This window comes from Myotis davidii, unplaced genomic scaffold (assembly GCF_000327345.1).
Source record: "Myotis davidii unplaced genomic scaffold, ASM32734v1 scaffold865, whole genome shotgun sequence".
NCBI classification, from domain to species: Eukaryota; Metazoa; Chordata; class Mammalia; order Chiroptera; family Vespertilionidae; genus Myotis; species Myotis davidii.
The window spans coordinates 443,651-461,045 of record NW_006296406.1 but is presented as its reverse complement, the minus strand read 5'-3'; the positions used below and the strand labels follow the sequence as shown (position 1 = coordinate 461,045).

At 39.1% G+C, this 17,395-nt stretch overlaps 1 protein-coding gene across 10 annotated transcripts in view; it reads left to right on the top strand.

Annotated features, from left to right (window-relative positions):
* CADPS2 (Ca2+ dependent secretion activator 2) overlaps positions 1–17,395 on the top strand; it is a 313,909-nt gene that overhangs the window by 5,968 nt on the left and 290,546 nt on the right. For all 10 annotated transcript variants that reach the window (XM_006771421.2, XM_015568920.1, XM_015568918.1 and 7 more), the window contains exons 2-3: positions 7,600–7,680; positions 16,163–16,399. In XM_006771421.2, the coding sequence (XP_006771484.1) occupies positions 7,600–7,680; positions 16,163–16,399 (318 nt within the window). The remainder of the gene's footprint in view (positions 1–7,599; positions 7,681–16,162; positions 16,400–17,395) is intronic.

Sequence of the window (17,395 nt, the reverse complement as noted above, 5' to 3'; positions counted from 1 at the left end):
AAAGAGCTGGGGGGAGAGGGGGCAGCTTTTTCCAAGACGGAAGTGCTAGCAGAAGCCATTGCTTCTTTGCTGAGCCCTCCCTACCACAGAGCTGACAGGCAGGCGTCATATCTTTGTTTCCATCAACCTGGCCCATACTGTTTGTCCTGCCCTGGTGATTCCCTGAGACCCCACCCCACCTAACCAGCAAGTCCAAGCCATTTCCAATGGCTTTTCCATATAGCTGGCCTCTCTTGCCTCATGCTTCAGACTTTCCTAAAATCTCTCAAACAAGCAGCAGCTGGCCATAGGGTGCCCATATTGCCTGATAAGTGGGCCCAAGCCCAGCACCAGCAGCAGCCCTCCTTGGTTCATAGCTTGGCCTCTCCTGAGCACCTCCACGTCCAATGCAAGTAGCAGCCATCTGCAGATTGCTCTGTAGTTTGTGCTGGGTGGCCCCAGGCAGGGCACAGGCATGGCTAACTTTGCACTTCCTGGAGGCCACAAAACCAGTGCACCTTGTGGTCAACTTTAGCTTACACCAGATTACACTCCTACCACCTCCATGAGTGATACCCTCAAGGGGCAGACTCGGTGAGCATCAAAGCAAGTGCTGCTCCATAGGGTTGACTCCTGCACAGCAGCTCTTCCACTGTAGTTGCAGCTGCTCTTCACAGCCAATTGGCCTGGAGGTCAATCCCTCCCAGTGATGCAATCATTAATCAAGGCTCAACTATAAAAGGATAGTGCACACAGCCCAGACAGGGCAATGCCTGGAGTGCTTAGCTCAGCTGTTTGGGGAGGCTGAACCACTGGGCCCTATAGGACACTTACTACACAAGGCCACTCTACCAAATCTTGGAGACATAGTAGCTCTACCTAATTCACAGAAAGAAAAACAGAAATGATGGCAAAATGTGGAGAAAAAGAAACATATTGCAAATGAAAGATAAGGAGAAATCTCCAGAAAAAGAATTAAATGAAATGGAAGTAAGAAAACTACCAGATATGAAGTTCAAAACAATGGTTTTAAGGATACTCATGGAACTTAGTGATCAACAACATAAAAAATGACCAGTCAGAAATGAAGGATACACTAGCTGAAATAAAGAATAATTTATAGGGAATCAGTGGTAGAATAGAGGATGCTAGAGTCAAATCAGCTATTTGGAATATCAGGAAGGAAAAAACACCCAAACTCGAAATACAAAAAGACAAAAAACAAACAAACAAAAAATATGAAGAAGACAGTCTAAGGAGCCTCTGGGACAACTTCAAGCCTACCAACATTCACACCATGGGGGTGCCAGAGAGAAGAGAATGAGCAAGAATTTAAAAACATATGCAACATAAACTTCGAAGGCCAGAATGGATTGCAAGACATATTCATATTCAAAGTGATAAAAAGCAAGGACCTCCAACCAAGATTACTCTACCCAGCAAAGTTATCATTTAGAATTAAAGGTCAGATAAAGAGCTCCCCAGACAAGAAAAAGCTAAAGGAGTTCATCACTACCAAACCAGTATTAAATATAATGTTAAAGGGTCTTCTTTAATAAGAAGAGGAAAAAATAAAAAATATAAACAATCAAATGGTAATACTAGTAAATACATATCTATTAACAATTGAATCTAAAAAATCAAAATAAGTGAACCAGCAGAACAGAAACATGGGAGGACCTGAATACTAGGCTTAGGGTGTTTGGGTATCATCTCTCTAATTCATATTTATTTGTTCTCATCATTTACTCCCTGTTCTCCTTTTTTTCTCCTCCCTTCCCTTCCTTCCTCCCTCTGAGATTATAGCCTGATTATGGGTAGACTAAAAGATACAGAGATAATTTTAACAGTTGCTGGATGGGAGGGGTTTTGGGGGTATGGGTGGAAAAGGTAAAGGGATTATGAAATACAAATTGGTTGTTACAGAATAGTTACAGAATAGCATAGGAAATATAGTCAATATTCTAATAACTATGTATGGTATCAGATGTGTATGATATTTTTTGGGATGATGACGTAAGTTTTATAATGTCCAGTCACTGAGGTGTACACCTAAAACTAATATAATATTGTATGTCAACTGTAACTGAAGAATAAAAAATGATGAAATTATATAGATATAAATATATAGATATAGATGGATATATGATCAGAAAGTGTAACATGTTTGGTAAATAATGAAACAGCTAATTTGTATAAATAATGGAATTATCTAAGAAGTTAGAAAGTTAGATTGGTAAAAAACATGGGAGGACCTGAATACTAGGCTTAGGGTGTTTGGGTATCATCTCTCTAATTCATATTTATTTGTTCTCATCATTTACTCCCTGTTCTCCTTTTTTTCTCCTCCCTTCCCTTCCTTCCTCCCTCTGAGATTATAGCCTGATTATGGGTAGTCAGAATCATGTAGAAATGGAGTCAGGTTGAAGAGTGGATAATAAAGGAGATGAGTTCAGTTTTACTTTGAGGTTATTGTGGGGTGCCTGAAGGAAACTCTTTGCCTTCAATTGGAGGTGGAGGGATGGAACTCAGGAGAGAGGCCCTTATGACATTGTATTGAGAAATGATTGCAGACACTCTGACATCTAGAACAAGCTAAGACCAACGTGTGTGCTTGTGGGCTGACAGAGTGAAGGGGCTAGCACAGGAAACAACAGTAATAATCAGAGTCAGTAGGGTAGAGTTTTGCTCTATCTTTATGATATATATATAATTTCTGATTCAAGTGATAGTGGAGAATTAACAGGTGTATTGATAAAATAATTTGCTAATACTTAAAGCTTTGGTCAGTGTTTTAAGGTTATGTTGAAAAACCCATACATATGGCACTGTCAAAATAAATCAAACACGGGGCAACTAGAAAATTATATGGTAAAATGTTGGGTAGAGTGTTCTTTTGGAATCACTGTTCGGTTTGTGTTGGTTATTGTTTATGATGGATTATTTGTAACTCTCCAGATTTACAAATAATTTAAATATAGTGGACCAGCATATGAATTTATCTTAGGGAAAACACTCAATTTCCACAACAGTGCAAATCCTAGTCTACTTTGTATTTTTAATAATAAAGCATAAAAATGAATATTACAAGAATAACACAATATAATATGTCTAAAGGGTTACACCATAATTAGAGTGGGGTCACAGAGAAAAATCAAATTGATTTTGTTCATGAGCGGAAGAAGGGCACGTTGACACAGCATGTACAAAGGCATCAGTATGGAAAAACACAGCCAATAGTCCCTCTGTCTAGTGATTGACAATATTAATATAAAGACAGTTATCCTGATTCTAGAAAATAGATTAATCAGAGAGGGTAATGATGCTCAACAGGGTGTGAAAAGCACTTCTTAAAAGATCTTTTTTGTTTAAGATATGAGATTTAATTTATCCAAGTATTTGATATTTATATTTTTTAAGTACTGCAAGAATGATATCACAAGTTATAAAATGGAGCAGTTGGGCTAAACTCAGTAAAGCTATTTTTGTGATGTGTTTAAAATGTTCTTAACTGTCAGATAGTTGACCATCAACACACGCTTTTGGTCCTCCCCAGGACTTCTGCAAGGAGAGATTTGCTGGACATCTCTGAGACCTCTCTTAGAGCTGTTTCCATGGAACATGAGAGGCGTGGGGCATGGAGAGCCCAGGGTTTGAGATTTGTATGTCAAGCCTAATTGACTGCTGCATCAGGCCAACGTTTTCTCTACCCCTCAAACTCCATTTTTAATACTTCAGTGTTCACAAATTCATCCTGTTATTCGTCAGCCAGGAAAAACATCTCTTCCATCACTGAATTCCCACAATACTTGACCAGTAACTTTCTTGTATCAATTCTATTGTTTTACGTACAGTTTTTACTGTTTTCTGTATAAAGTGTGAACTTCTGGAAGGGCACACTTTTTGTAGCTGCTGAAGACTGCAATACTGCTTGCTGTACAGTGGAGAAAAAAGCAAAGTTAATGAAGTAATCATGGGCCGTTCAAGTCAACATTGTTAAGAACCGAGGTCTTACTGCCCCTTTCCAAAGAATATAACAAACCTCTGTAAGGGTAGGGTTGATGATGTGTAGGTTTGAGGAGGCCGTTTTCCATGGCTTATGTTTGAAAGCCATTGCAGACTCTTTTAGAACAAATAAACAGAAGCTTCTATACAGAAGCTTCTGCTAGAACATGACTTTCTGACTCTTTTGAGTTAACCACCCCTTTGAGAATCTTTGGTAAGCTATGAAATTTAAACAATTCCTTAAGGGGAAAGAAACACATAGCTCTACCAGATTTTCACCTCAACTTGAATAGGTTCATAGACTCCCAAAGGTCCAGATTTAAAACTCCCTAGCCTTGAGAAGTCTGAGTGTGGAAACAGTAATCCTTGTGTAATGAACAGGAGGAAAATACAACTCTGTCTTCCGTACTAAGTACTTGTCAAACCAGTGAAATATTTTTATAAGTTGTAGAAGGCTCCATGTAATAGATACTAGAGGCATTGCAGCGAATAAAGATACATTTGGGCATCTGTTATTGTCAGGGTTGAATGACCCTCTTTCAAAGACTTGGAAACTGTCCTGTGCCAAGAAAGGCCATCTGTGAGGTAGGTAATCTATCATCACATAAACTGTTGAAATCAGAAATTTAAAGTAAAAGAAAATGGAGTTAAGGTGAAGTCTTTGTGGAGTGAGGACTTGACCCTGGCTCCTACCACAAACTCCATATCCCCATTTTCTTTATCTCCTAGCCCAAATCTGGCACTAGAGACAGGTGTGTCACCACCATTTTAAGGTCTAATGCCTCACACCTACAAACCATCCATTCAGGCTTTTCTTCTTCCTTCTCTGATTTTTGGGGGTTGGGGTGGGGAGTGGTATGCAAAACCAAGTTCTCTGGAGGGTTAAAAAAGAAAACAATATTTTCACCATGACAATATATACAACTGTACTTGCAAAAATGAGATGTGCTTGAAGTAGCTAGGGAAAAGCTCCACCGTACTAAAAGTAGAAAGAGTCTTGGTCAAGGACTCATAGTACCTAAATTCTGGTCTGCCTCAACTATGTGACTTTAAGGTTTTACTCTACATGACTAGATTGGGTTGGATGTGGGCTGTGAGGGAAAAAAGTTCAATGATGACACCAAGGTTTGAACAACTGGGTATATATAGGCATGCTATTATATGGCCCAACATTACAGTAGGCCCCTTACCTGCAGGGGATATGTTCTGAGACCTCCCAGTGGATAGCTTGAGACCATGGATAATATTGAATCTTACATATACTATGTTTTTCATATACATACAGACTTATGATAAAGTTTAATTTATAAGTGTGTTTGTTTTTGAGATGACAGAGAAACTCCTTTGCAATAAGGATTTAGTTTACAAAAATCTTGCCCATTTTTAACCTTGTTTTAAAATGGATTTGATATTTAAAATCAACTTGGGAACATATTTTTTTGGAAAGGTAACCCCAGATCTTCTTTTAAATAAACAAATAGACTTCCTGTTTGTGCTGGAGACAGAGTGATCTCTCCTTTCCAAAGCTCAGATCTGACCATGTCCTTCACCTGCTCAAAACCTTTTTTGGGGGGTGGAATGTAAGCATCACTTTTATTATTTCTTTGCTTGGTGATCTGATCCCCCCTCTCGGTGTTTCATTGCTGAAAAGCTGCATGACAGCTGACCCACTTTTTAGCTCCATGCAATTCCTTTCCTTTTCTTTTTTATGATATCTTTCTACAAAAGAGGTAAAACCTTCTAATGACTTCTCATTGATGTAGGAACCAACTCCATACTCCCTGGCTGTGAAGATGAGCTCATGAAGTAGCTCTTCCTCTCTCTCCAGACCCATCTCCCAAGTCCCCCTTCCCCAATGCTGAAGTATTTCATTTCCCAAACCATTGTCTAGTCTCAACTCCAGACTTGGTGACTCTTACTGGAACATCTCCCCTTTTCTTTGCTTTCCATGTAAAACACCACCATCCTGTTGACCTGGCTTGCTCCTACTTATCTCTTTCTTGTTAAGGCGAGTTTCAAAAGGTAACATGGTCATTTTTTAATTCTTTAGCAAATGGACAAATTAATCTTGCCAGGGTTCTTATTCCAGCATTAAGAAGGGTTCAGGAAATCTGGAGAAGGCATCAGCTGCCTCCTGCATACTCCCCACTGGGGTTGTGGCCGCAAACAAGGTACATGCCCTTGACTGTAATCGAACCCGGGCCCCTTCAATCCCCATGCCGATGCTCTATCCACTGAGCCAAACCGGTTAGTGCGAGGACCCCATGCTTTTTATTAACAGAATTTGTCCTGAGGCAAAGCAGAGATATACACTTCAAAGGCTGTCAGGTTTCCGCACAGAGTCCATTGTCAGAATGGGGGAATTAGCCTACGGTTGTTCAGGTGTTTGGCCAGTAGGAGGCAATAACATGTAGATTAAGATGCCCTGAGCTGTCTGGCAGAAAACAATCAATTTAATGTATCCTATTCAGGTTTGGGGAAATGCCATCAGCCATTCCCAGATTCAGCCCCGCTGTCATGCTGGAATTGGCTTCCTGCAAATCTCCATTCTCCTGGGTGTTTAATGTACTCAGTACTAATTCAATCTTTAGATAGATCTTTACTAAGACATGGTTGTATTGTGTGTGCAGGCCTCTTAATGATAGGCATGGGAGAGGGGAAGGAATGAGTTCAGAGAAACATCTACCTGGTTCACATCTCTAGCCCCCAGAGCTTCCCATATTGTGCATGACTCAGGTCAGTTTAACAGGTTTTATAATGGATTAATAAAGGAGGATTGACTGAGTAATTGGGGGAAAAGGAATCATGAGGAAAGTTGAAGTTATAGAAAAAGTTAAAGATTATTTCAGTGGAGAAGTGAAAGTAATTTTTCACGTAAGTGGCAGATATCTTAAATATGATGATAGCATGCTTTTCTTGCTTTCAGTCCAATTTAGAACAAGACTGAAATTCTAATGTGGTGCCAGTCTGTGAAAGAATGGGAGGCTGTCTTGGCAGTGTGAGTTTGTTGGTACTGGAATGAGGCATATATAAAGACTTGAATGGTAGAAAATTATTTCAATCAAATAGTACTTCTATACTTTGGCACTAATACAGACTTGCTATAAAAATGAAGGGACTGTTTTTTAAAAGAACAAAGAAATGAAATATGACTCAATATCTCACAGTCCAGAAATGCATTCTGGGAATTTCAAAGAACAAAACATGAGATGTATCTATCTGGAGCCATTTAGGACTGACTTTCATGAAGACAGAGAAGTGAGCTGAATGAACTTCATGACAGTTTAAAATAACCTGAAGTAAATGAGGACTTCTTGGTTTAGAGTTGTGTACAGTTTAGGTGAAGAATTGTTATAATGAGTTTTTTTTGGTAAACTGAGCTATTAACCTTAGAGATTTATTAACTTTTATTGTGAACCAAAACACAGTGAGAAGTGCCCAAGAAATTTAATTGGACCGCTAACCTAATTAAATAGTCTGTACTGTTCTCTTTGAATAGGTAGCTGAGAAAATTCATTTTAAAAGATTTTGAGTCATTTCGTTTTTACTGTAATCTGCAGGTCACTGTAATTAAGCAATCACATATGTATAATTTCTGTGTGTGTTTTTTTTAAGTTGGATAATGCAGATGAACAAGCAGCCCAGATCAGGAGGGAACTTGATGGCCGGTTGCAATTGGCAGAGAAGATGGCAAAGGTAAATTATTAACTTGGACATACTGTACAATACTTCTTTCTTTACCTAGACTTCTATGAGTTAAAAGAATTTTGTATAGATAAAGCCAGCATAATTTTATCCTTTTTTTCCCTTGATGCACATACTTCTTAAGCCAAAATATCTGAATGTGTATGATCTAAATGGAACATATTCTCTATTTTACATTTCCAATGTATATGTGAAATGTTTAAATTCAATGGTAACTTTTGCAGATTATTCTTAAAACAATGCCTGAATTTCTCAAACTGCAAGATTTACATGAATTTTAATATTGCACTGAACATAACATAATCAGGGAGAAAAATCTCCCTTCTGTGAAATTATATATCTCAAAGTGTCCAGCACAGTGTTTGGCACACAGTAGTCGTCAACCAATATTTGATTGAATGATTGAGTGGGTGAAAAATATCATTTGAAGTTTCTAGTACAGAGTCTGGCAGAGTGTGTTCAGTATAATATTGTAGTTATTTTATTTGTGCAATCACTGTTTCTATGAACAGAAAAAGATTTTGAACAAAAGCCATGAGTTTCTTTTTCAATGTTGGAGATGTGTTAGAGAGATTGGGATTTCATTGTCTAAATTATTCTTTAGTAAATGGCTACATTAATTTACTTCAGTGGCGCAAAAATTTTAGCCCCTCCCAATAGACTTGTGTTTATAATGCTGTTGATTATTCTGAGAATAAGTCCCCTTCGTCCCCCCACCCCCCTTTCCCTTCTGCTAAGCAAAAACATTGAATGTTTGATTGTCAGATTCTCCTCCTCTCTGTCTCTGAAGAATCCTCTCTATTCAGGGATTTTTTTCTTCATTAAGAAAATAGGTGTAACTTGTACACAGCAAAGTTCACAAATCTTTAGTTTACATCTCAATGTGTGTATATACACCCTGTATAACCATCTCCCAAATCAAGATGTTGAAGTTTTTAACATTTGAGAAGACATGTCTTAAAATGATTTAATAATTACATTTTTTCTTTTGCAAATAAAATATGTATTTATGAATCTATAAGTCTTAAGAATACTACTGTTGTGTTTATCTAAATGTCTATTAACAAAGCAGAGAATAGCTGAGAAATTGGAGGTAATTAGAAAAATAGAAAAAAATTTAAAAGAAAATGGGTAATAGAGATGACTATATGTTGTAAGAACCAAGTCAGAGATATACAGGGCAGGAAAAATTAGGCTTACAGCTGTGAGTAGATGAAGCAGAGTGTATTTATTCACTATTGTAATAATCATGACCTGCATGTCTTTTTCCATATAACCAACTGTAACCTACTTTTGCCCACCCCTGTATAAGGAGTAAACTCTAGAGGAGAGAGGTCATAAGATGATACGAATTGGGGCTAAAACATTACATTCACAAAAAGAGCAGTGTTTGGCAGCACAGTTTGCCATGTTGCCATCCCCTGGATTTCTAGAGAGGCAGCACATAATCTAGAAATTGGAATATGGGATCATAGGATAGAAATCAATAAGCTTCGGGCTTTTGGAAGCTTTAGAGAGAAAAACACTTTCCTTGAAACCCTTACCTAAATGGACAGCTGGTTGGAAGGGCATTTGCTTTTCTTAAAAACCTGAGGCTGAGAGAGAATTCAGAGGAATGTGCCAGATGCCTGGGGGCAGGGCTCTGCTCCTGGGCTCAGCATCTGTAAGTTGCCTGCTTGTATGTAGGCTGTACCCGAGACTGTGCACATTGTCGTAAATTGGACTTGCTTCTCCAATGGCCTGGCTGAATATCTGACACATTAGGATAAAGTTTAGATAATTTTCTAGAGGGTTTATAGAACAGAAGGGAGGCCTTCGCTAGGCTCTCTTGTTTCTGTTTGCAGAGGGGGTGTGTGTTAATAACCTCTGGACTGAGTCAGAGGAGGAGGGCCTGTGATGCACACTCTGAGACTTTTATTTGAGGGGACCCTGATGGTTTTATCAGCAATGTGGTTAAGTAGGAAATGTGGAGAAGGACGTGAAGCCAATGGGATCAGATGGGAAAAAAACACCAAAACACAAAAAAGATGCCTTATAGAAATCAATAAGCTTCGGGCTTTTGGAAGCTTTAGAGAGAAAAACACTTTCCTTGAAACCCTTACCTAAATGGACAGCTGGTTGGAAGGGCATTTGCTTTTCTTAAAAACCTGAGGCTGAGAGAGAATTCAGAGGAATGTGCCAGATGCCTGGGGGCAGGGCTCTGCTCCTGGGCTCAGCATCTGTAAGTTGCCTGCTTGTATGTAGGCTGTACCCGAGACTGTGCACATTGTCGTAAATTGGACTTGCTTCTCCAATAGCCTTGCTGAACATCTGACACATTAGGATAAAGTGTAGATAATTTTCTAGAGGGTTTATAGAACAGAAGGGAGGCCTTCGCTAGGCTCTCTTGTTTCTGTTTGCAGAGGGGGTGTGTGTTAATAACCTCTGGACTGAGTCAGAGGAGGAGGGCCTGAGATGCACACTCTGAGACTTTTATTTGAGGGGACCCTGATGGTTTTATCAGCAATGTGGTTAAGTAGGAAATGTGGAGAAGGACGTGAAGCCAATGGGATCAGATGGGAAAAAAACACCAAAACACAAAAATAAGATGCCTTTTAGCCCAGTCAGTGTGGCTCAGTGGTTGAGTGTCGACCCATGAACCAGGAGATCATGGTTCAATTGTTGGTCAGGGCATATGCCTGGGTTGCGGGCTCAATCCCCAGTAGAAGGCTTGTAGGAGGCAGCTGAGTGATGGTTCTCTCTCATTACTGATGTTTCTATCTCTCTCTCCCTCTAAATCAATAAAAACATAAAAATATTTAATAAAAAGAAATATGGAAGGATTTTTTTTAAAAAATAAGATACTTTCTGTTGAATAGACTATTGACATAGAGCATGTTTAATTGTTTTCTCCTTCAGTGTCACCAAATTTAAGCCATCTTTATAAAATATTTATAAGGCTAATTACAACTTGCTGACCTTGTTGGATTATATCTCTACATTAATTCTATTCACCCACAAAGGTAGATGGATGTTATAATGAATTTATTTTATAGACAAGGAGATCGAGGCTTAGGCAAGATGATTGAGTTCACCCAGATTCTATAACAAGTAAGTGGTGGAGGCAGGCCTCGAACCCTTGTCTTTTGGCTCCAGAGCCTGGCCCCTCTCCCTGAGATCCGGAAGTGTGTATTAATAGTTAGTAGTTCACAATCAATCACATCTTCTACCACACTGCTCAACAACACGATATAATAGAACCACAGGGCAGAAATTTCTGTTTCAAGAGATAGAAATATTGATTTTAATATTTCAGCCAAGGTATAATTAGGAAGTAGGAGAAGAAATGTGGACAGGACCAGAAAAACCTGTGGTCAAATCCGTCATTAGTTCCTAGATATATAACATTAGACACGTTCTTTAACCTTTTGGAGCCTGAATTTTGGAACCGAAATATTTGTGAATACCTATTAAAATAGCCAGGCTCTGTTTTAAGTGCTTGGGATGCATCTAGACCAGTGGTTCTCAACCTTCCTAATGCCGCGACCCTTTAATACAGTTCCTCATGTTGTGGTGACCCCCAATTTCATTGTTACAAATTGAACACAATTAAAGCATAGTGATTAATCACAAAAACAATATGTAATTATATATGTGTTTTCCGATGGTCTTAGGCGACCCTGTGACCATCAGGGGTCACGACCCACAGGTTGAGCACCGCTGATCTAGACAAATGTAGTTGTCCTGGGATAAAACCAGACAAAAATATTTCTGCCATGCCATGGTGGAGCTTAAATTTTATTTGGGAGAACCCTGGTGCTATATAACTGAATTGTGGAAGGTGATCATTTGATAATTTGGAAAAAACAACAGAGAGGTAGGTGGTTACAATTATCAGGCAAGAGGTCAAAGTAGGCTGAGTCATTGGAAGTGCTATATTTCCAGTTACTCAGTCCAAAAACTTGGGATCATCTTTGACTCCTTTCTTTTTCTCATACCTCATGCCAAATTTATTAGGAACTCTGTTTGCACCTGTGTTCAAAATATTTCCGGGACTTAAGAGTTGTCACTGTTTTCCACCCGTCACTCTGGTCCAGTTACCATTGTGTCTCACCTGAACCACCATTCTGTCCTTTGGCTAGGCTCCTAGTTTCTACTTCAACCAGACAGCCAGTGATTCTCTGCACAAAGACCTCTCCCCATGTCACCAAGAATAAAATAATAAGTTCCTACAGTGGCCTGCGAATTCCTTCTCTGACCTTGTCATCCTCAAGCTCTCACTTTTGCTCAGTCCACCCCAGCTGTGTCAGCCTTCTTGGTCTTCCTGCCATAGGGTCTTTGGTCTGGTTACTTTCCCTTCCTGCAGTGGTTTTCTCCCAGAATTAAACAGAGATCTCCAGAGAAATAGAACCAATATAGATATATGATCTCCTATTGATTATCTCTGAACATAGATATATGTGCATAATAGATATACATATAGACATAATATAATTTCATGTACAGCTATATATATATACACATACACATATATACATGCACATAATATATATACATATATGCATAGGAATATGTGTCTATATATCTGTATAAATATATATGTTGAGAGAAATATTAACTGATTGATTTGATGTATAGGAATTGGATCATATGGTTGTAGGGCTGGCAAGTCCAAAACCTATAGGGCAATGTAGTAGGCTTGAAATTCAAGGAAGAGCTGTTATTTTTTTTAAAAATATATTTTATTGATTTTTTACAGAGAGGAAGGGAGAGAGATAGTTAGAAACATCGATGAGAGAGAAACATCCATCAGCTGCCTTCTGCACATCTCCTACTGGGGATGTGCCCGCAACCCAGGTACATACCCTTGACCGGAATCGAATCTGGGACCTTTCAGTCCGCAGGCCGACGCTCTATCCACTGAGCCAAACCGGTTTCGGCAAGAGCCGATATTGTAGTCTTGAATTCAAAATCTGCAGGGCAGGCCAACAGGCAAGAAACTCAGATAAGTTTTGATATTACAGTATTGAGGCAGAATTGCTGCTTTGCTCTTAAGGTGTTCTACTGATTGGATGAGGCCTACTCAGATATGGGAGGGCAATCAGGTTTACTCAAAGTCTACTTATCGTAAATGCTAATCATATCTAAAAATTATCGTCACAGCATCTAGACTAGTGTTTGACCAAACAGCGGCACCATAGTGCAGCCGAGTTGACATATAAAATTAATTATCTTACTCCTTCATCTACTTTTATGCTTAAAGGTCATCTCCTCATTGAGTCCTTCCCTGGCCACCCTATTTACAACACCTTTACACTCCATGTTGCCATCTGGGCTTTTTCTCCCACCGATCACTTTCTACCTTTTGAAATGATCTCCTTATTTATGATATATGTCTCCTCACAGTAAAATTTAGGCTCCATAGTACAGAGGATTTTTTTAAATCAGTATCTTTGTGGTTACATCCTAAGGGCCTAGAATAGAACACATAACAGACACTTGGTGATTCAGAGTTAAACCAGAGAATAACCCTATTTCTGATGCTGTTTTAATTTAAAAGATTGATTTAACATTGTCTGACGTATAATTGGTCTGTTTCCAAGAAATAGGTAACACAAGCAAGTTAAATAAGGTTTATGAAGTACTATCAGTAAACCTAAAAGCATTTAAACAGAGTTGTCACTTTTTTTTCGAAGAGAAAAGTATTCTAGTATAGTCCATTTTCTTAAAAGTTTGAAAATGCTGACAAAATATTTAAGTTTGGTGATTCCTAACAGTCTTCTCATTGAAACATGATAGTGAATGAAGTGTTTTTAATTAAAGGTAAATAAGAATAGAGAGTATCCAAAGAGAGGGGGGGAAAATATATATGAACACAGACAACGATGTAGTGAACACCAGGGGACACATTAGTGGGGGCTGGGTGGAGGTGGGCAAGTGCTTGGGGAAGGGAATGGAGGACATCTGTAATAGTGTCAATAAAAAAAAAAGAATAGATTTTTTTTTTCATGTGCCAATGCTATTTGCCATAAAATAAAACCCCCAAAATTTGAAAAATAAAAATGGAACATACAAACTTTCAAACTTGTGATACATTTGCCTTTTGCTTTGCTAAAGTATAATTTTTAAAAGGCACAATTATGACTCTTATACAAATATAAAATGAACATACAATGAAGATTTCATTCGATGCATAATTAATGAGCAAACTAGTTAGATGTTAAAACTAGTCCATAATGGGGGGATAAGGACACATATGTAACACCTTAATCAATAAAAAGAAATTTTTTAAAAAAACTAGTCTAAACTGGAGGGTGTTTGAAAACTGGGTGTTTGAGGCAAAGGTAAAATAAGATTAATAGAGATATAAAAGGGATTAATTTCCAACTAGGATTTAAATTATAACCATTGGATTATTTTACTCACCAGACACAGATTATTTGCATGTGTTTCAGAGAAATGTCTATAAGGTAACATGTAACTTCACTGTCTGGAAGCTTTAATCAGTAGTAAACAGAAAGTTGAAATGAGCACATTTCCTCAGATGAGCCTTGGATGGCCTTTTCCTCACATGACATTGAAAGGAACTGTCCCCTCAGCTTTTTGCCCTGTTTCTGTTTTGGATGCTTTTTACGACAGCTAATAAAACTGGTTCGCAAATGTAAAATTCAGTTATTATGGCTTACTTTGCTTTTTTTTTTTTCTGGTATGTGTACAGAAAAAGCATCCCAAAGCATTATTTTTTTCCCCCAAAGGTAATCAAGGTATTCTGTAACTGTGTACTTATATGTGTATATATTTTTTTACTGTGGAGGCAAACTTGCTATTTTGGAATGTTGCTTAAACCTATAGAGGAGCTTAACCGGTTTGGCTCAGTGAATGGAGCGTTGGACCGCGGACTGAAGGGTCCCAGGTTCGATTCCGGTCAAGAGCATGTACCTTGGTTGCGGGCACATCCCTAGTCAGGAGTGTGCAGGAGGCAGCTGATCGGTGTTTCTCTCTCATCGATGTTTCTGGCTTTCTATCCCTCTCCCTTCCTCTCTGTAAAAAAATCAATAAAATATATTTTTTAAAAAAACTATAGAGGAATGTTGAAAGGATACTTAATCTTCCTTGGGGAGGTTAATTATGCATGTAGAATTTTAATCATTCTGCGGTAATAAATATGCAGTTTAATATTGATTATGTGTAAATTACTGTAAGAGAAACATGTGAAATTTACGTGGGGGAAAAGCAGAACAGGTGGCCTGAGAGTCTGGGACTGAGTTGAAAAGTGACACCAGATGTTCTTCCCATCGTGAGAACGAGCTGGTGCCGGTGAGGCCGAGCCTGCTGCCGGTTGATGAGCGCACTGGATGTGGTTCAGTCACACAGAGGTGCAGATCTTAGCTTATGTTTTGAATGATGCCACAGGAAACAACAGTGAAGGCATTGGCTTTCTGGAAATTTAGGCGATCATCTGAAAGATGTCTGCTTTGCTCTCACCCCAGCCAGTTGTGTACAGTGGTGGTTATGTTACACTGCACTTGACATTCTAAAGCTCTATACCAGAGCTAAGAGAAGAGCTGTCAGGTTGTCAAAGATTAAAGACAGAGCTAAGAGTGCGAGGAAACCTCATTTGCTGTGTGTGGGAGTATAAATGTATATAATCTTCTCTAAGAACAGTTTGGCAATCTCTCTCAATACCTTACGTAAATATCAACATTTGGAATGTGCTTTTAGTTGAGTGGAAGAAACAAATCTGATTGCAGAGGTAGCAGGATTGAATGGCAATGCTCATGTAATTCAGGAAACATAGTATCTTTAACTTTGATATTGTTATTTTTTTACCTTGAGCTTTTATCATAAATTGTTCCTTTGCTTTAAACTTAATATTTTCTAAGGCTTTACTAAAAATCTGAATTTATGGACATAAGGGATCTTGACACATTGAAAATTAAGCAATTTTAGAAATATGACTGTATTTCTATTTAATATTCTGACCTTAGCTTTTTTTGGCCTTTAATGCTTATTTATAAAAAGCATAACCTCCAAACAATGCACACGTGTGTTAAGAAGGAAAGATATTGTTAAAAAATTTGTTTTCTAAAAGTCAAAGCAGTGCACAATGAACATTGTTCTCAGGCCAGATATCCCAAGAATTTCAAAGCTAACAGTGGCTAATTAAGATTCATCTGTACACTAAAACTTCTTACATGTGTATTTTCAGAGTTTGTTTATCCTTTAAGCAAATACCTCATGAAAAATAAAGTTAACGTGGAAATGTATATAATGTTATTCATTTTGTACCATAATGATCTGCAGTAGGGTATATCATGTACCTTCAGATATAATCAAATTCGCCAGAGCCTGAGGCTTTTAAAGCCTAGAGACTAAAGTAGATGCATTATGTCTAGAGTTGCAATTTCTAAGAGTCACTATATGCCAAATGTGTTTTATGATCAACTAGAAATATGACTTGTGTAACATTGTTATTTTAAAATTTTTTTTCAAGGAAAGAAAATTCCCCAAATTCATAACAAAAGAAATGGAGACTATGTATATAGAAGAGTTGCGATCCTCAGTGAATTTGCTAATGGCCAATTTGGAAAGTCTTCCAGTTTCAAAAGGTGGTCCAGAGTTTAAACTACAGAAATTAAAACGTTCCCAGAATTCTGCATTTTTGGACATAGGAGATGAGAGTGAGATTCAGCTGTCCAAGTCTGACGTGGTGCTGTCGTTCACCTTAGAGGTAGGTGGCCTTCTCTCATACTCGCCTCTGATAGCGTAAATGAGGCTGCAGATAGTTTTTGCTGACCTTTGTGGTAACCTTTCAAATTTAAACAGTATGGTATATATTGAAGAAATTAAGTTATTCTTCACTTGCAAGGCCCTCGGGTTGTGAATGCAAATTGATGTAAACTGTCCTTTAAATAAAGCAGCGCCATTGGGATTAAGTAATCCTATATAATAAAAGGGTAATAGGCAAATGGACTGAACAACCAGTCACTGTGACATGCACTGACCACCAGGGGGCAGACACTCAACACAGGAGCTGCCCCCCGGTGGTCAGTGTGCTCCCACAGGGGGAGCACCACTCAGCCAGAAGCTGTGCTCATGACTGGTGAGTGAAGTGGTGGTGGCAGGAACCTCTCCCACCTCCGTGACAGTGCTAAGGATGTCCGACTGCCAGCTTAGGCCTACTCCCGCCAGTCAGACATCCCCCAAGGTTTCCCAGACTGCTAGAGGGCACAGGCCAGGCTGACGAACCCCCTGCATGCCTGAATTTCATGCACAGGGCCTCTACTCTATGTAATAAAAGCCTAAGTGGCCATTATAGTGGCAGGAACCTCTCCCACCTCCGTGACAGTGCTAAGGATGTCCGACTGCCAGCTTAGGCCTACTCCCGCCAGTCAGACATCCCCCAAGGTTTCCCAGACTGCTAGAGGGCACAGGCCAGGCTGACGAACCCCCTGCATGCCTGAATTTCATGCACAGGGCCTCTACTCTATGTAATAAAAGCCTAAGTGACCATTATAGCAGAACGACCGGTCGCTGTGGTATGCACTGACCACCAGGGGGCCGACACTCAACACAGGAGCTTCCTCCTGGTGGTCAGTGCGCTCCCACAGGGGGAGCGCTGCTCAGCCAGAAGCTGGGCTCACGGCTGGCTAGTGCATTGGCAGTGGCAGGAACCTTTTCAGCCTCTGTGGCAGTGCTAAGGAGCAGCGAACAGGTGGGCAGTAAC